The 23,665-nt window shown below is 37.5% G+C and overlaps 1 protein-coding gene across 2 annotated transcripts in view; it reads right to left on the bottom strand.

The window, feature by feature from the left end:
* The window catches only part of tenm1 (teneurin transmembrane protein 1), a 147,319-nt gene that overhangs the window by 59,982 nt on the left and 63,672 nt on the right, over positions 1 to 23,665 (bottom strand). For both annotated transcript variants that reach the window (XM_057352507.1, XM_057352516.1), the window contains exons 4-6: positions 20,076 to 20,313; positions 13,671 to 13,909; positions 922 to 1,071 (exon numbers count right to left, since the gene is read on the bottom strand). In XM_057352507.1, coding sequence (XP_057208490.1) covers positions 922 to 1,071; positions 13,671 to 13,909; positions 20,076 to 20,313 — 627 coding nt within the window. The remainder of the gene's footprint in view (positions 1 to 921; positions 1,072 to 13,670; positions 13,910 to 20,075; positions 20,314 to 23,665) is intronic.

The following is a 23,665-nucleotide window of genomic DNA, read 5'->3' as shown; positions in this document are numbered from 1 at the left end:
GAATCCCCGCTGGACTTTCAGGTGACTTACATTACCATTCACAGAACAAACACACCTGTGCATTGATATCAGCTGGAGTTGTGCAGACTTGTGGTCAAAGATCTAGGCTAGAAAACGAAAGAATGCTGGTTTAAAGTCTCTGAACTATCATCATTGTGACCTTGAGCAAGTCACTTATCACCTGGAGGAACATCCTTGTAACATGAAGGCATGAGGATGGCGGAAAAGAAACAAATAAGGTACAATAGGGCTAAATTTCCCCTATAGACCACTTTATTATTTGTATTATTTTATTTTTAAGTAAAAATGATTGTCTTTAAACACATATGCATCTACAAATTATTTCGAAATTATTAAATAATTTAATTATTTAGAATAAATTTGATTAGATTTTTACCACCACGCTGATATAAAAAAAGATGAGAAGGCATTAAGGAAACGGCAAAATTTATTACCATAAGCAGTACAAACACTTTTAATAAAGCAATTGTTTGTGAAGTACGTACTACGTAAATGACCACTTCAGAAAACGGTGTACCAATTTTCCGCTAATTACTTTTGGCATTCCGGCCTAGTTAAAGTGTCGATAAATAAAGATTTTTCCTCTTTTATTTTATGAAATGGCAAATACAGCCCTTTCTTTCATTTACACCTCATCGAACAGGCCTACACGGTTAGAAACGCATCTCACCCTTTTTAAAAAATGGCCCGAAGATCTCTGGAATCATCGGGGAGAGAGTAATTTACCGTCGTTTACCGCCTTTAATTAAATGCAGATCAAACTCTTATAATGAAGACGCGCGCACGCTCTTAGCTCTCGCTGTATGCAAAGACTTGACATCTGTGCAACTGTGTATGAATTACTGAGCTGGTGAGACACTAGATGGAATTCTAATGTTAGAGGACATAAATAACACACACCTGGCTGCGTCGTGTTGAATCCCGGCAGGTGGACGGGAGTGAAGGTGAAATCTGCTCCTGGTAGAGGCTGATCATCTTTACTCATCCCATTCTCATAGAGCTCTCCTTCAACCCTCTTTAGATGCCACGGCAAACCTAATAGGTGAACGACTGTGGATAGATAGACAGAGAGAGAATCAGACTACAAAAAGTGTTCTGACATTTACATCAGTATAATTAGAAGACGTGTTGTCTGGTAAAATTTATTCGGATATTGCATAATAAAACAGATGAATGAAACCCATCACAGACGTAATTACGCATTCATTTTACACTGAAAATGGGATTAGAGTGTTGTATTGGATCATTCTGTATCACATTATACTTCCATCGCTCATCTCCAGCTCACATATATCAACATGTATGCCCGCACACGTGTATTTTCGTTTCCCCTTTATCCCCTCATCTCTTCAGTGTGTGTGGAAGGCTGCAGAGGATTCGCATCAATCGCTCAGGTGGCATTTTATGATCTCCCAGCAGTGAAAGGCCTTTGGCGCATGATAATGACCTCATCCTAATTACAGCCAATAAAAAGGACAAACTCTCATTCTGCTCACCTCCGGGCCCCCGATACCAACTATCTCTTCACACAGCCCCCCTCTCCCCTCTCTCTCTGTCATGTGTGTGTGGGATTTCAGTCGATCAGGGAAATGAGGTGGGAAGATATACTGACGATGAGTCCTAGAATGGCGAGCGAAAATCAGGTTATTCTCCCAGCTAGTTTCTATCTCTCATTCCCTCCCATTCCTCAGGCACAAAGGCAGTCGCGTGTGGGTCTGCACGCGCGTGCACATCGGGCTTTTGCCGTGAGAAGGCGTCTTTACGAGCCATAAAGAGGGATTGGTGTCTCAGCAGGGAGCTGGATCTACACGATCCGCTCCTTTATCTCTTCCTCTTCGCCCTTTCTCCATCTCTTTATCACGCACACACAATGGCTGTCATTGGCTAAGTAACAGATCGCCCTAAATGCTCAGGTTCAGCTTCAACACAGAGTCCAGACTTTAGTCGAGGAAAGGACACGTAAAATATTTCTTTATGGCTCTGTCCTGACACCTAGCAAGGCAACATTTTATACCGCTCTGAAAGGCTGGCAACTCGATTACGATAACATTGTGTGTGCGTGATAAAGAGACTTTAGTCAGATTTGAAGACAAAATTGAATGTGCCCTTGCAGAGAAAGTACTGTAATGCTGTGAAAAATATACCAAAATTTAGAGAATAATGTTTTTTAAAAATATGTTTGTTTCAATTAAAGGGGTGGTGCAACGGTGTGTCATGCATTCTGACTTCTTTACAAAGTAAAACATGCTGTCTTCTCATGCTTAACATGGTCAACTTGTCAAAAAACGAGTTGGGCGTATTGCGTAGTATTTCTGTGCTCGATACACTACCCCAGCGATCGTACAGGTTTCGGAAAGTTTTTTTTCAAACATATAAAACTGTTTCGTAACAATTTTTCTTAGTCATTTATCGGACAATTCTCCCGGAAAAGCATGCGAGGAGAGCAGGAGAAGGAGCATGCGCAGACGTCACTTTCACTCGTGTGCAGGAGAGAGAGAGAGAGCGTACGTTCGCGAAGTTTGTTTGTTCACTGCATTTGGGTGATGAATGTTATATAAACAGTGGCTATAACGCTGGATTTGGAGATCGTTTGATCGTTTATATGGAGCCGTCCCAGCGCTAAAAGATGCCGGACATGAACCGCATGCGGTGAGGGAAACTGATGTCTGTTTTGTTGGCAATGGGTGCGCACGTGCTTTAGTTCAGCCTACCCCTCCCCCCCGCACGCGCCGTATGCTTTCGGAAATAATCGTACAGCTGTATCTATCTTTTATAAATGTGATCAAACTAAATACTCTTCGAAGATACGAAGTATGCAATACTACTCTATAGGTACTCAAGATTAATATGAGATTGGCAGAAACCGCGTGTGTTAGGGCCGCTTTAACACTGACATACACAAAAGAAAAAAATCACAGATTCAAAATTATATAAAATATTTCTCCTATAGACATCAATCAGATTAAATGGATCTTAAATAGAAACGTGCATCTCCTGAATCTCAGATACAAGAGAAAAAGACACAGAAATCTCACAAATGTCTCAATTAAAGATCTTAAAGGGATAGTTCATCCAAAAATCAACTTTGTGTGATTTTTTACTCACCCACAATGACACAAACTGTGCTCAGATTTGCCAATTCTGCAGTCAAAAATCAATATTATTGAAGATTTCAACATCAAGTCAAACTTTTCTCATCAACTCCAAATGACCCATATCCAGATTACCCACCTATACTTTCTACATTTATTTCACTGTTCCATAATGTTAATACATTAACAGTTTTCTCATTCTCAGACTCAGAGTGTCTGAGACTAAATTGAAACTTTAATCTGAAACTAAAATGATAAATACAAACAACTGAGATCTCCATCAAATCTCTTGAGCTATAAAATCTTTTAATCAAGAAAACGTTGGTTATTTTCTTCTGGTTATTGATAAAAGTAATTTAATGTAATTAAAATCAATTATTTTAGCAACTATTTGTGTGCTATATATTGTAAAGCTTACAGGGGAATCGGTAAACATTTAGATCTTAAAGGAATAGTTCATCAAAAAATACAAATTCTGTCATCATTTACTCACCCTCAAGTTGTTCCAAACCGGTATACATTTCTTTGTTATGTATAACAAAAAAGAATAAAGAATGTTAACAGTAAACAGTTCTGGGGTACGATTGACTACCATAGTAGATTTTTTTCCCTACTATTGTAGTCAATGGTGCCCCAGAACAGTTTGGTTACAAACATTTTTCCAAACTATTTTTTTGTGTTCAGCAGAACAACAAACTTTAGTAACTTGAGGGTGAGTGAATGATGACAGAATTAAAATTTTTGGATGAAATATTCATTTAAACATGCCTCCTAAATTCTAAAACAGTATCAAATCCAATAAATCTGTAAGATTACAAATGCAAAACAATGCCACAAAATGGTGTAACGGAAATGTCATTTAAATATTATAAAATTGAATATTGTATTCAATTAAAAAATAAAAATGACATACTCAAAATTCTAGATTTAAAAAGTACTTGATCATTTGAAATCATCAGCAGGTTATAGAAGAGGGCCTATGTTTACGTTTCACTAAAATATGATTAGATCTTCAGACAGCACAAAAGACAGGAAGAGAATGAGATTGACAGAGGGGAGAAATTGATAGACGGGCCAAACAGATCGATGAGATCACAAAGCTTTTTATCGGTGTGTGCAACCACGTTCCGCGGCGTGTATGTGCGCGCGGGATCACAAAGCGTTTTAAGGGTGTGCATCTAGAACGTCTCATAAATTCCACGGAGGCCACATTTCTCTACCCCGCAGGACGTTTCTCAGAGCCTTGAACGGAAAACATCGATCCCTTAAAACCTCTAACCTCTCCGCTAGTTCTCTCTTTACAACCGCTAATGAAGAGAAAAATCTCTCTCTCTCCCCTTCTCTCTCTTCCCCATTTGTCTCGCTGACCCTTTGCCTCCTCGTTTCCTCTCTCTCTCTCTTTCGACAAGATGGACCGCTGGGAAGGATTCAGCACTCTTGAAAGGAAGCGAGAATAGAAAGCGAGGAGGACGCCATTCATCAGGGCTTTTGTTAAATCAACAGATTTAAACATGATTTGTGGAGTCCAGGACGGCTGGAAACATATAACACTGGCTACAGGATTTGTTGTGCACGCGTGTGCGCACGAGAGAGAACACACAAAGGGTAGAGGGCCACTAAAGGAAAAGCATTTCACCGGGAAGGACTGAAAGCTGTACGATAGACAAAAGTCCCACATACATCAAAGCTGGCTTTAACCTTGTGGCTGAATAGCGGACTGCTCGGAGACTGAGAAATGGTTAAGCTCTCTGAGTTTACTGTCACGCCACGGTTTGTTAATATCCCCGCTTCGGAAGCCAAGCTAAAAGAAATGGATTCGATTATTGTGTGTCCTGGCTATCGGTCAATGAGAACAATGAGCTTTTCTGGCCTGGCCGTTGTGGCGTAGAGTCAGTGTTTAAAAAGGCTCGAGCACCGGATACTACAGGTAACAGGCTGACGTTTTTCACATCCAGCTGCTGTTCTGAAATGATGAGAACGTTGTTTAGATGAGGGATGCTGCAGACTAGCGGTTCGGGTTAAATAAATAGAGCAGTTATGAGGTTGACAGAAAGTGGGAAGGGCTTAGAAGCAAAGACAGGAGAGGAGAGGTGGGATGAATTGACTGCCGTTGGTCGAAATGATGTAAAAATGCTTCTCACGAACGTTCGGCGAGGTCGTATTTCCAGAGGACGGCATCGTTGCCTGACCTCGCCACTTTCCCGACTGAGATAACTCCTTGACTTTAATGAAGACGGAAGACGAATGCTTTCTCTTTTAGGGAGAAGATAAGCCTCTCTCTTCCCTTTTAGGGAGGGGAGAAGATAAGCCCCTCCTCTTTACAGGGAATAACTTTAAGGAGGTATATGATTGCCAGCATAAAACTGTCATTTTCTTTATATTTATAGAAAACTTATATTGGGATGACAGAATAAAGAAAAAAACCTGCAAGGAAAGGACAGACTATGATGGCTGTTGACACAGTCTATCATTTTTAGCGGAATAAAATGATAATAAAATAAATAAAATAAAATACATGAGTGAGTATGTTTTTGTGTTTATAAATACAAAGCTAAAACAAAATGTAAATAGCACTGTTGTCAGATTTTATTGCCGATTTAAAAAAATATATAAAAATGTTATGTAACTAACACTTATGGAAATGTCTGACTTTCCTATTCAAACAGACTGTGGCGGTACCTGAATGCTTATCGTATTTTACCCCTCTTCAGCCTTGTTTCCAGATTTGACAGCTCTGTTTGGATTTGTCATCCAGTGTGTGTGTGTTTGTGTGATTACTAACTGATTTTAAGCACTACACTCATGACTCCAGACTGAGCAACAGCTGCCAAACAATGAGAATGATGCGATCGCAGTAATACGATGGTTTTTGTACACCACAGTACAAGTGGCAACAGACTCTTCTTCTAATAAAAACTGATGGTTTTACCAGGACTGGTGAAAGCTTTGCGTTTAATGATCTGAGACAGAAACCTAAAGGTTTAAACCCGAGGTGAGGACAGACTAAAGCACTGAGGCGATCCGGAACTCTGGGTTTCTCCAGCAGGACTGTTTGTGCACGCAGAGCATCTCTTTGGCTCAGAGACGCCTGCTACATAACAAATGACAAATGTTGCTGATAAAAGTTGAGTGTGAATTGGCAAGTGCAAATGAACTGAAATTAATCTACCAGCGCATGCATTCATTTATTTCCACACGCAACATGCAGAACAGCCGAGATAAACGAAAAGATTAATTAAAAGTGAAGCGAAGATTTTTTTAACAGTATGTTAAAATGCCGCTAAATATGCAGGGACAGCAAAGCGAGCCGTTTAGGTTGTTTTTTAAACAGTGTAAAAATGTGCTGCATGACCGCTAAAAGCAACCGTAGGTAAAGCTCTAGAGTGATTTTGAGGCTGTTTGTATGGCCAATAGGGGACAAGCGGTGTGTTCAGTATTTTTTATGCTAGTCAAGCAGAAATGACACAATGTACCTTTAAATAAAATGTCCTTTTAAGAAAACCCAAGTTGAACAACTTGTCATCTCTAAACTAAACTGCTGCAATGTTCTCTTTGCCAATCTTTCTGCATGCGCAACCAAACCTCTAAAAATGATCCAGAATGCAGCGGCGCGTCTGGCCTTCAATGAACCCAGGAGAGCGGGCGTTACACCTCTCCATACTGTCTCCGCTAGTTACCAGTTGTGGCCCACATCAAGTCACAAGGACTGAAGCTCGAGTAAAAAACAGACTCTATTTCTGCATCCACCTACCTCCATTCACTTCTACATTTCCCCCCATAATCTCTATAGTTAGCAGCTCGGTTGTAAATCAACTAGCCTGAGCACCTATACAGCATTTTAAGGCATTAAAATGCTCCCAAAGCAGAAGCTGTTTTAAGAAAGTAGGCAGCTAATTATACCATCTAAAATCCCTCGATTTTGCCCAAAAAGACATCATCATGTGCATTTATCACGGAGGCGGCAATCCCAGAATGCATTTTGATGAGCGCACTGAAAAAGCACAGCCAAGAGAAATGCTTTTATTAATAGTCTTAATCTAATTGAAAATGCAATATTTTATCCATTATGTGAATTTTGTTTTCATGTTTATTAGAATATCTTGTCTTAGCTTAGCAATATGATAATGCCAAACTCGCATTCAAATCAATTATGAGTCAAGTCTTATGTCCACTTCACGTGATGAGCACTATTTCTAAGACAAGATTGCTGTCTATGAAGAGCACTTCAAATCGCTCACTTTGAGATTCTGTGAAGGTTATTATGCTAGAGTGCTGCTGCCTTTGTAGACAGTACAAAGCAAAACAGCTTTACAATTATCCTATATTATATATTTACTTTATAAAACTGTGGGTCGAGAGACATTGAACCTCAATGATGGAAAGATCGTTCCAACTCCATAAAACAACTGAATCCCTCTCTACCTTCCCCAAAACTCTACAATTCACAACTGTTAAGTCACTTTCTTTTATAACTATTCACCCACACCGCTGTACTCGTGTGTATTGTGCACTTTTAAAAGCAATTCTGGAAATTTGCATGGTGGCACAACTCGTGCCCCTGTCTCCCTTGAATGAATAGCTTTTGTTGTATTCCTCATTTGCATTTGCTTCGGGTAAAAGTGTCTGCTAAATTAGTTCATATCAAACGTAACATCTCAGTTCAATAATGGATCAAATGGATCCTCCTGCCAAGTGTTAAAACATACGTGTCTTCTCTAAATTGTCATCAGAGATCTCACCAATGTCTCACACTGTGCTCAGATTTGCCTAAAAGTCTGCAAAAAGATTTTTCACCAAATGCAGTATATCTCATTTGTATTTTAGAGAGACATGCAAAGATTTTTTTTAATAAACAACTCAAATCTTCATCAGATCTCCTGAGCAATGACAGAGCATCTTGCGAGCAATAAAAAATTCTTCCTGGTGACATTCCCTTCAAAATTCAGAGGGAAATGTGCCTTGTTTTGTGTGAACATCTGCTTGTTAGATGAAATGCGTAAAAGGTGTAAGGTAAAAATCTGCAATAAATCTGACAGTTGAGATCCGAAAACATCCCAAAGCAGAAAAAACCATCGGACGTGATGCTTTAAAGCCTCTGCTTTCTGTATGAAAGCCCTCTCGCGGGACAAACTAGCATGTTAATAAATTCGTCCTGAATGAGCTGTAACCAAAGACCTTAAGACAGCTTTTCCTCTCAGGCCTGGTTAATTGGCTTTATAGCAGACCTCAGAAACATTTACTGTATCTGCATACATCGCTGTCATTTCTCAGTGTTGCCAAAGAGAAAACTGCAAACAGTATACAAATACAAAGGTGTGTGTTTTCAGGACACGTCTCTCTATCCATCAGCTGAAAACGCCCTAACGCATAGCCGTAGGGTGTGTTTTCATCCTCTGGAAATAAACGTGGTAACGCACACAGACACACACTTTGATTTCTTTCCTTTCAAGACGCGTGGCTTGAAGTGGCTTTGTTGAGTGAAGGCTTGCGGGCTTTGTAGAGTTTTTGCATTTATCTGGTTTTGATCATGAAAAGACACATTATGATCCATAAATACGCATTCATTTTCACCTTCGTATGAAGCTGTAAACTCTTCTTCCCAACCTCAGAAATAATTTCCAAGTGTTTATGTGTAAAAATGTGCATGTGCATGTGTGCGCTTACGGTTCACGTCTGTGGCTGCTGCACAATGTATGTGTCAGTTAAACAAAACATGAGGATCAGCATGTGTGCATAAAATTAAAATGAATAATACAGTATTGCATGCCAGATTCACCAGAGAAAATCACACCCATGTTCTCAACCATATGTCTAGTGTTTTCCGTTTCCGTGCGTTTTTATTGCATGTGCTCTGCCTCTTCCTGCGTTTCCACGCCCCCTCTCTTACTTTCCATTATCATCATATTTTGTCATCTCCATTTTCAGTATAATTAAAACCTGTTTGATGTCCCTGGATATTTAGTCCTGACATTTTTGGCTAGGCTGGATGAAAGTTCATCACTCGGAAACCATCTTACTTCCCTGGATTCTGTCAGCTATCTGGGTCGTAGCACACATACACAACCATCCTACCCCCCCCCCCCCCCCCCCCATTCCATTTATTCTCTACAGCAATACACACCCACAGACAACAACTTTAAGATCCACACACACCCACCCCAATAACTCACATAAAAAATGTTCACTGTCTGTTATTATGGGTCAACGTATCACAATGTTCAGAAATATAAGAGCATAATATCTAGACGTTCTCTCTTTAAAACAAACACACACACACTCACTCAGAGCCTTTGATACATTTTCATCAACAATTATTGATTGCCGCTCTCTTTCTGTCCCTGCCGAGTCCTTGAATCAATTAGGACACGACAAAAACACACACACATTCACACCCCACTTAATGTCTTCATAGCGTGTGGAAGTCTGAAAGCTAACGTGTGCTTGTTAAAGTAAAAATTGTAGTGGCCAGACGATACTGGCTCATTAGACTCATTCAATTAATTATACACACAGACCAATTAAATGCTTCTTTTTGGAGTCTAGTAAAACCTCTGACCTTAATCCAAATCGTGAACTTGATCCCAATTATAATTTTGAACCCATATCCGGACCTGCACTGAATCTCCAGTCACAGATTTCGACAGAAATCCATCCATGTTTCATGAGAATTCCAATTTTATCTAATTACACTTGATCCAAAGAAATACATATCCACCCTTTATGTGTTTGATATTATGGCTAATTTGATAAAGCTGTCACCACAGTAAAGTCACTTCAGTGACATTTAACAAGCTGTACTATTATTAATATACAAAATACAACTCAAGCTTTGTCACAGGTGATGCCGATTACCACAAAAAAATAATTTTGACTTGGCAGTTTTGAACACTGATCTTTATGTACTTGCTCAGTTACTCTTTGTTTGTTTTGGATGTGCGCTACGACTAATTTGACAGTCGTTTAAACTAAAGTTTTGTAACCGTGTAGTCGACCAGTCTAAAACTAAAAATGGAATAGAAGGTGGTCCAAAAACTTTGCGTATAGGGCCTATGTAACACATTTTAAACTAAAGATTGTAGGCTATTAATCAAACGTTTCATATTCAATAATTAATGTAGCTAAAACAGGCATATGTGTTCCACTTTCCTTACGTTATGATCATTAATATTTCTGCATTTTCTGATGTACCAACCCTGACTGGATTGTTTTAGCGGCTGCAAGAAGTGACGCGATGAGCATACTGTATGTTTGCTTTGGCTGGTCTGTGCTTAAAATATGTAGCCTATACGACCCTATACGACCGTTTTATTTTCTCCTTCCAGTAATAATAATAATAATAATACATTTATTTTATATAGCGCCATTAAAAGTCTGTTTTTTTAACTCTAAAAGTTCAATTAAATTTAAGTAATCAAATTAAATTAAATTTTAGTAAAAGTGTCTATTACAATGAAATCATGAAACTTAAAATATTTAACAACAATTAATTAAAAGCTTAAAAACAAATGTTTCATTTTTAGTTTATTTAAATGATGTTGAATGAAAAAACATTGCTTTTTTAATTATGTCGCAATTTAAGTAGCCTACATGTTATAATTACTGTAGGCCTACAGACTATCAACAAACAAGATAGCCTACATTATATCATGTTTTTATTATTTATAAAGCAAAGCAATGTGTGTAAACAAAATAAGCGAATAAAAAGCAATGGGCAAAAAGTACAGAACAAGCTACAGAACGCATTTGATCTCGCGCAGAGCAAATGAAAAAGCCTCTAATAAAGCATACTGCCTATAATAGCTCATTTATAGAACATACATACTGTAGGCTAAACATATACTAAAATATTATTTAAAAATGTTCTTGTTGAGGAAATGCAAGCAATATGCTCGGATGCAAACTTTATGCTTGGATGAAAGTCGGCTCAATGTTTGTGAACAATAACTCCGTCTGATGAATCTGCGAACTCTGCAAGGGCACACAGATAACAGTGCTAAGCGATAATTTATTCAAGCGCTTTGTTTTGTGATAAACATTATAATCAAAGAAATTTCAAAATTCTGTGAATCTAGAAGCCGAGACATTCTCATCTCAGTTTTATTGAGTGTTCTCAAGATGCATTCACCGCATTTACAGCTCATTCTGACATCAAATAACGTCAATCCATCTTTCATGCATTTTAAATATTAAAATATTGATATTTATTATTAAGTATTTTTTAACATAACTGTATGTAGCTATAGAACATTATCTACTTTTTCGTTTTATGCCTGCATTCCGCGCTTCCGTCTGCGTTTTTCGCATCGCGGCAATAAGAACCCAATACAGTATGGTTACGCATGGCTCCAATGAAATTATTATTATGCCTTTTTGATATGACAAAGTTTGCATAAAACCTACCCGTTTTCCTCCTTCAAAACTCCCACAACTCGTCTTTCAAGTGGTCGTTTTTGAGCGTGCTGCAATCGGCACAAAGGAAACGCATGCTAGATCTGACCTGAAATAAAAACATGTCGTTCCTGATACATTTTTAAAGACTATTAATAATTCTTTTTTCAAACATGTTTTTTAAGTATGTTATTTAAAATGTTTTTAAATGAAACATTAAAATGAAAGTCGTTTAAATTATAACATTTTGTGTATTTTTTTGTGTAATGTTGTTTTCAGTGTCGACTATAGGAGCTGTACCGTTTAAACGACTAGTCGATTAGTCTCACACAACCCTAGTTTTTAGCCCAAAAAGTCACAGATTGCATCTTAAATTCTTTACTCAGATATTCATAGCAGAAAATATGAAAAACGTCTGCAGATTATCTTTGGGCCAATCCTCAAGTTGTTCTGGAGCTGGTCCTAACCTTAACATTATCCTAACAATAAATCTCAAACAACAATGGAATGGGATATTCACGATTATACCAATGGACCAATCAAAGCAGACCTCCGGGCTGCCACACAATACAGTTACCTTTCTAGTTAACATGTTTTATGGGCCCCTTTCTTCTCATCTGTGACACCTTTACTCGACATGACTCAAGTTTTTGTTCGGCAAGTAAAGATAATGTAGATTCATTCGTTCATTATTTCTTTACAATCTTTTTTTATCTTTATTCCTTTATCTGCTTCCCTTCATTTGCCCAGAAAATGAACTGAGAACACATTTAGATTGTTAGATAAGAATGAAAGCCGAGAGACAATGCGGATGGATTGGATCTGTTTGGACAGGGTGCCACTAATAATAGGTTGAAAGAGGGCCATCAGATCATTAACTGCACATCTCTAAGACACACACACAAACAAACAGTAAACTGTTTTTCTGATATTATTAAAATTATAGGACGGGCTAACAGTTTCTACTTTCCAATATATAAAATTGGGTTGTAATTTTTCAGATGTAAAAATACTATATTCGATTGCAGTTTAAACTGCTTTTAAGGTCCAGTGTATGAAATTTAGTGGCATCTAGTGGTGAGGTTGCGAATTGCAACCAACGGCTCATTCCACCCCACCCTTTTGAAGCACTACGGTGGCTAATACAGGTCAAAGATGTCGTCACATTTTCGCTTCGTTGCCGAAGGAGATAACGTATTTGTCCGTTTGTCCGTTAAGGGCTACTGTAGAAACAACATGCCGAATTCCATGTGAGGGGACCCGCGGTGTATGTAGATAGAAATAGCTCATTCTATAAGGTAATAAAAACGGTAATAAGGTCTTTCTATATACACCTCTGAATACACAGTTATGCATATTATATTGCATTTCTGTCAATAGAGCCTCGAAAACACACAAATTGGACCTTTAAATGTAAGCTGATACCCCAAAATGTGTAAATTTTGATGACCAATGAAAAACTGGTATTGTTCTAGAAACCTATTTTATTTCTCTTTGGTGCTCCAAGTGGCACGGACATGATAAAGTCTATTGTAGCACAAAGTAACAAGTTGTTCTGCGAAAAGTCGTAATTCCAATTTGAACGTGTTCAGAACAGATATACACATTGTAAAACAGAAATGAACACCGTGAACGTCAGATTGTGAAAAATCATTAGAACGAGTATGGGAATTGAGCAGGTCCTCGTTTCATTAATGAGAAAAAACACTCGCAGACGCATGATTAGTGTTTAAGAGCCTGCCGCGTGAACTTCTGACCAGAAACTTTATTAACTGCAGCCTTTCAAGCGTTAATGGATGAAACCTTTTACCCTAATGTTTTTCTGTAAAACACATCATTTTTTAGCGGGATTTTCAGGAGAAATGCCCGTAAGACGGAGAAAGCCTTCGAAAATGAAGTCGTTACGCCGAGTGGCATAAGCACGTCTCTCTCGCACACACGCACGGCGACTTGGCTAAACAAAACTTTAACACCATTAACCTCTGAACGGCCTTGTGGGATATTTACTCTTTCATCTCTCGTTCTCCCTCATCCCTCGTTCATAAATATTCATCCCTCTAATAGAGTTTTTCACAGTGTGAGTTCTGCTAATTCCATATGACCCCAACCAGCATGACAGCGCACACAGACGGAGAGAGAGAGAGAGACACATGGAGATAAGACACTCACCGATGATGTAGGTAAGCAGCAGGGCGAGAGTCAGCGTAATTGCGCTGGCACTCAGAGCCGTACATTTCCAGTTACAGCATCGGTACGGTTTGCTGAAGGAGAAGAGCGGTCTGGAGAGGGTGGTTCTGGGTAGAGGCCGCGGAGGCGGGGAATACACCGTGCTGGATGTCAGAGGGTAGTTTTGACTGGCTGCGTTGAAAATGGCAGACGAGCCCGAGCCGTGTTTGAACAGGAAGTGCCTGTAAACAGTAAGCAACATTTTTTTTGACAACTTGCTTATTAAATTCATTCAAACACAGAAGGTGTGAGAAAAAGACAGAGGTGTAATCTGACTGTGTGATCACTCTTATTTGCTTCGGTTCCTAATTGGAGTCATTTGCTCTCACGTGCGTTTAATTACAGATATTTAGCACCAGAGATTAATGAGCCAGTATTAATAGATAACATCCCTTAGATTAATTATGATATTAATTACACCGAGGAGTCCATTCTTGAGTAATTAAAAGGTGCCTACTTAAAAACAATTTACTCGCACATACACTCAGCTGTTGTTGTCTTGCGCTCAAGTCAGATTAACTCATTTGGGTGAAACAGGATATTTAACAAAAACCGTCGACAAGAAATTGATTGGAACTTGAAAAGTGGCGATTTCATTTTAAAATGGATCCAGACCTGAGTGCAAGTTTGCAGTGGATTGTGGAAGTCACCTCCACTATTTTAAGGAGGTTTAAAGGGATAGTTCACCCAAAAATCATCCTCTTGTCAATTCAAACTTCTACGACTTTCTTTGTTCTGCAGAACACAAAAGAAGATATTTTGAAGAATGTTGGTAACCGAACAACAGCGGTACCCGTTCACTTCTATTGTATGGACACGAAACCAATGCAAGTGAATGGGGCCTGTAAACAACAATCTTCGAAACATCTTCTTTTGTGTTCTTCAGAAGAAAGAAAGGTTTAAAATGACAATAGGGCGAGTAAATGATCACAGAATTTCCATTTTTGGGTGAACTATCCCTTTAAGTCTTAACGTTTCATAACGGCATTGCTTTATTTTCTAATCTACCATCATTTGCTGTTATCGCTGCAACCTTTGTTATTTTAATTATTGTGTTAACTATCGCCAAGACTTATTCATTACCAACAACGGGACTTAAACAAATGTGTAATTAACTATTTGGCTATTGTTCAACATTACCACACAGCTGCTCAAATATATTCATTCATTCATTCGAATAAAAGCATCTGCTAAATGATCAAATGCGAAAGCTCAAAGCGCTTGGTTACTTTAAAAATCAAAGTTTGGCTTTTATCACCTTTAAATCCACGTGACACACACACATGCGGACACACGGCCCTGTGGCCATGTCATAAACAAGACAGACAGATAAGACGGATAGCCACAGGGAGACCGGTTACAGCTTTTAGGTTAAAAGCCCAAAGGCGACAGAAGCAAGACCTTCAAATTCCCAAGATACACATGTATTCTCCACGATAATTGATCTCTTTGCCAAATCAGCGAATCTGGATTTACAGGGTGATGGAAAATAACTGGGCAAATGTGTGCATAAGTCTTCTAAAGACACAAAGAGTCAATCAATAAAAAGCCCCAAAATCATTGAAAGGTAGATCAGTCTAAACACATTTACATCTTCATATGCTGATGAGGCGAAAAACGTGATGACATCGATATGGATTGAAGAGGACAGGGAAAACTAAACTTGTACGTGCACAAACCACACAAGTTTGTTTTTCAATTATAGTGGAGACTTCCCATTGACTTGTATTGTTGTGTACGGTAGATTTTTACAATTAATAAACCACAACATCACTTTATTCCCTACAGAAGGCTTTAATAAGTTAATTAAATAATTTCTTTAGTTAAAGCTTCAATATAGTATATGCATATGAAACGTACATATTTTTTAATAAAATCATATTTAAATCATACACTCCCCAACTAATGCATCTATATGAGCAAAGCAAGTGGATGCACGTAAAGAAAAAGGTGTACTTTCCGTTAAGCACAAGAGGCGAGTCAAGTCAATGAGGAATCGCGCAGATATTCACACAAGTTTTGGTAAATTTGTTTACAGTGTCTTACAGGGATGCAGAACAAAGCCTTAAAAGGAGCGTTTAAATGAGCATGCAATGGTAAAATGAGGCTTGAGACTTAGAGAAAAATTACAGTGTACCTCAGCCATTAAAAAAGGAGAGAGTCAATTTCACACTTAGACATGCAGAACTAATCCTATCTTTATTTACTGTAGAATAAATAAATAACAATTAACACTCGGCAAAACAAAGAGAAAGAGCAAAACGAAGGGACAGAGAAACAGACAGAAGGAGACAAAGAAAAGAGCAGCTGAGAACACACAGGAGATTACAGTTTTTTCAATCAGATTTTTGCTGTCCCGAAATAAATATTCTAGCGCATAAACTTTCAACACATCTCGTTTTTTTTAGCAAACACACGGAAAACTGTGAAATGTGGCATTTCTACAAAAAAACTACACTGAAAAAAGGTTTTCAAGAAGTACTTCATCCTATTAATAATTTGCCTTTTAGTTCAGCTTAAAATTATTAGTTTTATTTTTTAAGTAATTTTTTTAATTTAAAACATTGTTAAATATAAATATTTTTAATTAACAGTTCAACTAAGAAATTTTTGTTCTGACGAATGTACAATTTCGAGATAACACACACAGGCCAGCGCATGCGTTGAAAACACAAACCTTGTCCAGTCACCACCAGACCGCGCTCTTCAAGTTAACGGTCCATGGATCAACATTGACGCACCAGTCACTCGTGAATACGTTTTTGAAGGTAAGTAAACTACTTACGAAATCAGTTGATTAAGAATATGAATTCGTTTTAACGTTGTCTGTTAATGTAGACGTTTTGTACTTACGTGTCACTAACGTTAGACTGAGATGAAAATGTTTGGGAGATGTCATGGCGGACAATTTCCAACATTAGGTGAGGTAAAACAGAGTAATAATTTGATGTTCATGGCATTCTTTTATTACCGCGTTATAACGTTAACGTTACCTGTTATAATTTCAACTTCAGCTAGTTAAAGTTATTTCTGAAACGAAGGGTTTTGTTCAGTGCACGCCACAGGATTAGTATTAACGTTAACGTTTTAAGAGTGTGTATGTGAGTATGTTGTGAAAGTGTGTGTGACACCGTGTCTGCACCGAGTTGTGTTTGTGAGAGAATGTTGATTTTTTTCTCCTTTCTAAATTCTTCAGCAGGAAACCATGGCAATATTCGTCATCAGAGATGCACAAGCTGTATCCAAAGACATTGGCGTCATACTTGAGGGACAATAAAGGCTGTTGTTTTCTAAGGTCAATGTTTGCCAGCTCTTAGAAGTTAAAAATCTGATACTTGAGTACACTGAAATTGTGGATGTATGGAAGTAATGTATAAGTTAACAAATATTGATGTAATGAAAATTATTGGTGTCTTTTTATTAGATTTAGGATAGGATTAAATATTAATGTTCCTTAAAGCAATCATGTTTTATTAAATCCATATTATTTGTTTAAAACAAATAATTTCTATTAACTTTGTAATGATAAATAATCATTTATTTAGATCTATATCTATTTGATTGGACAAAACAAATAATTTCTAATACATATTTCTTAAAGGAGAAATAATTGTTTGATTAAATCTATATCTATTTGAGAAAAAAAAACATTTCAGTATTTACTATTTATAGGTACGTGTTTAGGTAAAATAATCTATTTTTGTTTCATTCTGTGAACTACTTACAATAGCTTCCCCAAATTTCAAATACAAATATTGTTTCTATTTGCATTCATTTGCAAAAAAATGAAAACTGCAGAAACAGGTCAAAATGACATAAAAGATGCTCTTCATTTTTTCAGACCTCAAAAACTGCAAAAGCAAGTTCACATTCACTTTAAAGCAATACAACAGTAATATTTGTACACGTGTTTAGGAAAAGTTTAAAAATATTTTTTTATATGATAACCTCAGTTTTATCACAGTTGTCAGTCTTTCACATTGCTGTTGGATGATTAGATCAAGTTTTATAATCAAAAATAAATATTTTTTGTAATCAAATTATATAAATCAGTTTAATTTTAACACTGTTCTGTAGGTTTTGTAGAAATGCCACATTTAACAGTTTTTCATCTGTTTGCTTAAAAAAAAACCACACACACATTTTCAGACATGTTGAAAGTAGTGCGCTAGAATATGCTCTAGAATATTTATTTTGAGACAGCCAAAATCTGATTTAAAACCTGTAATCTCCTGTGTTTTCTCACCAACTACATTTTTTCCAAGGCTGTACAGTATACTGTATAATGTTATATGCGTTGTATTTATTTGTAAGAAAGACGCACAAGTAAAGTTTTTGAACAACACAATTGAAAGCGTTAAAACAAAAAGACAATAAATATGGTACTGAAAATAACATATATACATATAAAAAGATATATTAAAATGATATATTTCATATAAAATTAAAATATACTGTACATATAGTGCATGGCAGCTGATTCGGCGAGTGTCCAGAATGATATGCTGATGGGGATGATTCTCCTCTGTGCATTAATGTTGCTCTATCGATCCAGATTTAATTGAGAAAGTTCATTTGAGAGAGCGCAACATGTCAGCAAGTATAGACATCACCATGACGATGACACGTTCCCAATACAATGCCAATGTCATCCCGCGTGTTTTCAAAACTGGCCAGAATCAACCCTTTAACCTGAGGCCTTTCCCGGGGCTGTTGGCTGGATTTTCAAACCACTCTACAAAATTGGTAAATCTGCTTTTCTTTAACCTTTAAATCTCGATACAACATCTGAACGGGTGACATGCACTCTTACAAGCCGAGATAAGTGGGCATTTAAAAACCGTAAGCAAGCGCGTTTACGCCGCTCCACTCGTGCGGTTTGCGACTTTCAGGAACTTCATTCTTATTTAAATGGCAGAAATTGGTGTTTGAAAAACAGGATTTAAAGCTGGTGGAAAAATACATAAGGTCTAAATTACCCAGCATTCCTTTAATAGCCACCTGCACAAACATTCCATTGCTGCCTGCTGCTTGTGTTGAGTTTCTAAAGGTCCTGCAGTGCTCAGCGTAGTTCAGAGGACTTTAAATCAGCTATTAAGTGTTGTGTGGAGAGTCATGTAGCTTTTATTTAATCACAACGAACCAAAAACACTTCTCTAATATAGCAAATCTTCATAAAATAATAAACATCCCTCCATGTATGTGACAGCTATCAGCGGTTGGGCAGGCATGCGGCTGTTTGTTTTGTTTATTTTGCAAAATTTTTTAAAGTGGAAATAAAAAGTCTGACCGCTACAACCAATTTCACCTTGCTGGAAATCTAGAACACGCAGGCTGATATATGCACACACACAGCTTTCATTCTACCAATATCTTTGGGTTTTGTGTGTGTATAAGACAATCGCCTCCATCAGACAGCTTCATTTCCACCATCAAAGCAGACCTGTCTATCCTTCATCATTTATTTACTCTTCCATTTCTCTCTTTCAGAAGAGTAGGTCATCCCTCAATCTTCATCATCATCTTCATCATCATCCACCCAACTCATGCATATTCTTAGTTTTTCCCAAAAACACATGGCTAGTCATTTGTATGCAGCGTTCTATTATCCAGCTATTAAATTAAAATAGTTTTGCTTTTGAAAGTTACTTGAACAGAACAAAATGTCCCCACAAGAATAGTGAATTCACTTACATTCAGCTTAATAGACATATTAAATAATGCACTTATGAAGAGCTAAAAATGCGAGATTTACATTTAAGGTACAGTTCACACAAAAAATGAAAATTCTGTAGGAATAGTAGGGAAAAAATCTGTATATATTTCTTTGTTTTGTTGAACACAAAAGAAGATATTTTAAAGAAGGTAGGAAAGCAAACAGTTCTGGGGAACTTTTGACTATCATTGTAGTTTTCCAACTATGGTTGCCAAGAACTGTTTGGTTACAAGCATTCTTCCAAATATCTTTCTCTGTGTTCATCAGAACAACGAAATTTATACAGATTTTGAACAACTCAAGGATAAGTAATTGATGACAGAATTTTTATTTTTTTGGGTGAACTGTCCCTTTAAGGGCTAAAGGCCAAAGTCCCCACAATAATCAAGAAACAATGTGTGTGTGTACAGGTTTGACTTTACACAAATATAGTAAATATAGTAGTTTGACATTTAGGGTGGTCCCTACTAGCCTCATAAATCATCTGAAATCTAATAATTTCCACAAGTTTTTTTTTTAAGTCAATTTTAGACGTAGAAAATGTAATTACCCTGGTTTGAAAACAATAGAAGTCAATAAGATGTCCTCCCTAACAAAGTGAAACAAACCATGTGTGTGTGTTTGCGTCCTACCTGGTCTCTAGTGGTATGTTGCTGTTCAGTGCCCAGGTATTGTGCGCCTGTCCGTTGTCATCCTGACCAGCTTTACCTCCGGAGTCCAGTGGCTGGCATCGGGCGGGCAACGTGCTCCTCTGCACCACCTCTGGAAGGGGAGCCGGTGCAGGCCGGGCACAGGTGCACGCGTGGGGCGGTGGAGGAGGCGGCGGCAGGGGTCGGAAGGTGAACTGGGTCACGGGGCTGGCAGGGAGATCTTAAACGAGAGATATAAGAAAGGAAGAGAGAAGAAAAAAGATTTTAATTATAATGTTTAATGATCATCTTCAAAGTGTCCATTTCCTGGAAGAGAAAAGAATCCTTTATACCATACTTTTTACTGGGTTTCTCTTGCAACCTTTTATTTTCTTGTCAGAGCACATAGTGCTTTGTTAGTCACTTTAAGCCTGTATGTTTAATGTATTAGAAAGGAATTCTTTATGCTATATATTTTGCCCTACAATAAACTGTCATGTAATAAACTCCGCTTCGCGTCGTGCCACAATGCCCTTAGCTGTTATAAAATGCACTGTAACCCACTGCTTCTTGGGGCTTATTGCTTTTATAAAACGGTCATTCCATATGCGTAGCAAGGTTTCGTAAATAAAGTGATATTTAGGCTATTAAATATTGGGGTATTTTATAATGGCTTAGAACTCGGCTCAAACAATCAGAATCAAGGACCAGAACTGACCGTTTTATAACCAGTATTATCATCAACGTGTAAATAAAAAAGCACTATAAACATGACTTTATTTAATGTGTTATCATGTGTTATAATTCATAATACTTGGTAAAGGTATACCCATGAAATTAAAGCTGAAATAAGACATACATTCAGAGAGAGGAAAAACTATATATATGATAAATAACCTATAACAAAAAAGATCAAACTTTTCCCTAGAGTGGTAGTACATCCCTGTTGCTGAATGATTCACCTCCTTTGAATTGCTTTCTACAACACAAAAACAAGTAATCTCTGTCAACCCTGTTACGAAAGTGATGAAAGAAAAGGCACAAACAAACACTCTTCTTTTATTCGGCTGCACGATAATTTATCGCGATACCACTAAATCCTATTGTAATCGAGCTGGCTGCAATATGCAATGTGTCGATATTTTTTCATGCGTAGCTTGTCCGTGAAGCACGGCTCTGGGATCAGTAGGAAATGCTGCTCGATCTAAAAGCAGTGCGAGTTTGAGTCGCTTATAATGTGCATTTGAAAAAGCAACACCCGTTAAACATGATCATTATAAATATACTTTATTATCATTAAAATACCTGATGAGGCTTGAGTAACAGTGATAAAAAGATGTCCATAGGCATTTCCTACATTCTAGAACGCGTTATGGTCTTCTTCTGCAGTGCGTATTTGGAGTTTCCGCAAGAGAGCGCCCTCTGGCTTTCGGATGCAGCAGCATTTTCCCGTACTTCACTCAAAAGCTGTGCATAAATCACGTGATATTTATCGTCGGTTTATCGTGACAGCCCTACAATAATGTTTACTGATAGAAAAACACTAAATCACACAATTGTTTTATATTCAGCCAGGTCCCAAGTATTCATAACAGGGTTGAATACCCATAAAAGTAAGAGTAACACAACATTGATGTAGACCTGAGGTGTAAATACATCGTTTACATACCTATATGGTAAAAGGATATATAACTAAAACCATAATAAAGCAATAACGTAGCTGTTATAAAATGCACTGTAACCCACTGCTTCGCGGGGCTTATTGCTTTTATAAAACGGTTATTCCATATGCTTAGCAAGGTTTCATAAAATAAAGTAAATAAAATGATATTTAGGCTATGTGGTGCGGTCAGCCGTTATATATTGAGGTATTTTATAACGGCTTAGAACTCCGCTCAGCCAATCAGAATCAAGGACCAGAACTGACCGTTTTATAATGAGGTATTTTATAACGGCTTAGAACTCCGCTCAGCCAATCAGAATCAAGGACCAGAACTGACCATTTTATAATAATGCATTATACATCATATTATGTATATACACTGCACAACTTTGCTGTAGTTTTGCAGCAGGTTTGGCAGTAACTTACTGTAGCTTCAATTGCTACTTAATACTACTTCCCTATTAGTACTGTTTTCAATTACTTAAATCAAAATTAAAACACTTTGACTTTTGAGATTCAAAATGAGCAAGAAGAGACAGGCATTAGCACAGCAACACTGCAAAAAATGGCATTCTTCCTAAGCATTTTTCTCTTGTTTTCTAGTAAAAATAATGAAAACTTCTTAAATTACGATACATTTACATAACAAGAAAAGTGACCTCAGATATTTAGTTTGGTCTATGAAAAAAAATACATAAACTAGGTAAGTTTATGCTTAAAACAAAATTGTAAATTAAATCTACAGTAAGTTACTGGCAAACCTGCTGCGAAATTACAGCAAAGTTACAGTGTATCTAAACATCGCTCTTTGTGTTTAACAGAACAAAGAAATGTACACAGATTTGGAACATCTTGAGGTTGAGTAATTCATGACAGAATTTTCATTTTTTCGGCTAACTATTCCTTAAAGCTTTTAACTACACCTAGCTGAATGGACTGTAAAAGCATCCGAACGCATCAGGATTGAACCCCACTGAGACACTGCAAGATCACAGAAACTCCATCTGATCTTGCAGCGCTTGCACGCACGCTGTTTTTCGATCATTTTCTCCTCTCTCTCATTTAAAAGGAAGCTTACAGGCTCATACCTACAGCTAAACCCAACATTCTGGAAAAAGCACCATACACACACGCATGCACAAAAGCGCCTGATCCTTCCCTACTAATTCCATTATTCCATTAGAATCTGTTTGAGTGAAGAAGCGATCCTCTCTCTCTTTCATCTTCTCTTTCTATCTTCACTTTATGCCTTTCATCTAATCTTCTCTAAAAGCCAAAATTACTTCCTAATCTGAGAACACTTTCTATTTGGAGATTTGGAGAACACACACGTACACAAAAACCCACATGTGCACACAAAGCCTTAAATTTCAATCTCAGTGAATGGACAGAGCAGTCGGACAAATTCAATTAGGAAAGCTCTCTCTTAAAGCTCTGGAATTGCATTACTCCTTCGCTCTCTTCATCACCTCGGAAACTAGATAAAATACTCACGAATTAACACGCTTTAAAAAACTATTTTTACACTTTCAAATGGAACGCTACAATGGAAAAAAGCTGATGTGACTGTGGCCACAAAAAGCTTGGAGGGAGATCTTTGGGAAGGCCGACATACAATCCCCACGCTCGCTCGCACACAAAACAAAACCTAGCGTGCGTTGCATTGGATTTAGATTCACCTTGCAAAAATAGCTCTCCTTCTGAAATCCCTTCTCCATTATCTAATGCACTTAAAAATACATTGTATTTCACTTGACTGCGGAGTTGAGAGTGAACAGCATTGATTTAGATTGGGTTTGCTGATTAAATTAGGCTGTCTCTGATCTATGAGAATGTATGATGTTTTAGACAGTGTAAATGCACAATGGTTTGAATGGGAATAGACCTCTGAAGGTAATGTAATCAAAGCACCATCACTCATCGATCCAGC

Source organism: Triplophysa rosa, linkage group LG2 (assembly GCF_024868665.1).
Source record: "Triplophysa rosa linkage group LG2, Trosa_1v2, whole genome shotgun sequence".
Taxonomy (NCBI): Eukaryota; Metazoa; Chordata; class Actinopteri; order Cypriniformes; family Nemacheilidae; genus Triplophysa; species Triplophysa rosa.
This window is presented reverse-complemented; position numbering and strand designations above follow the sequence as displayed.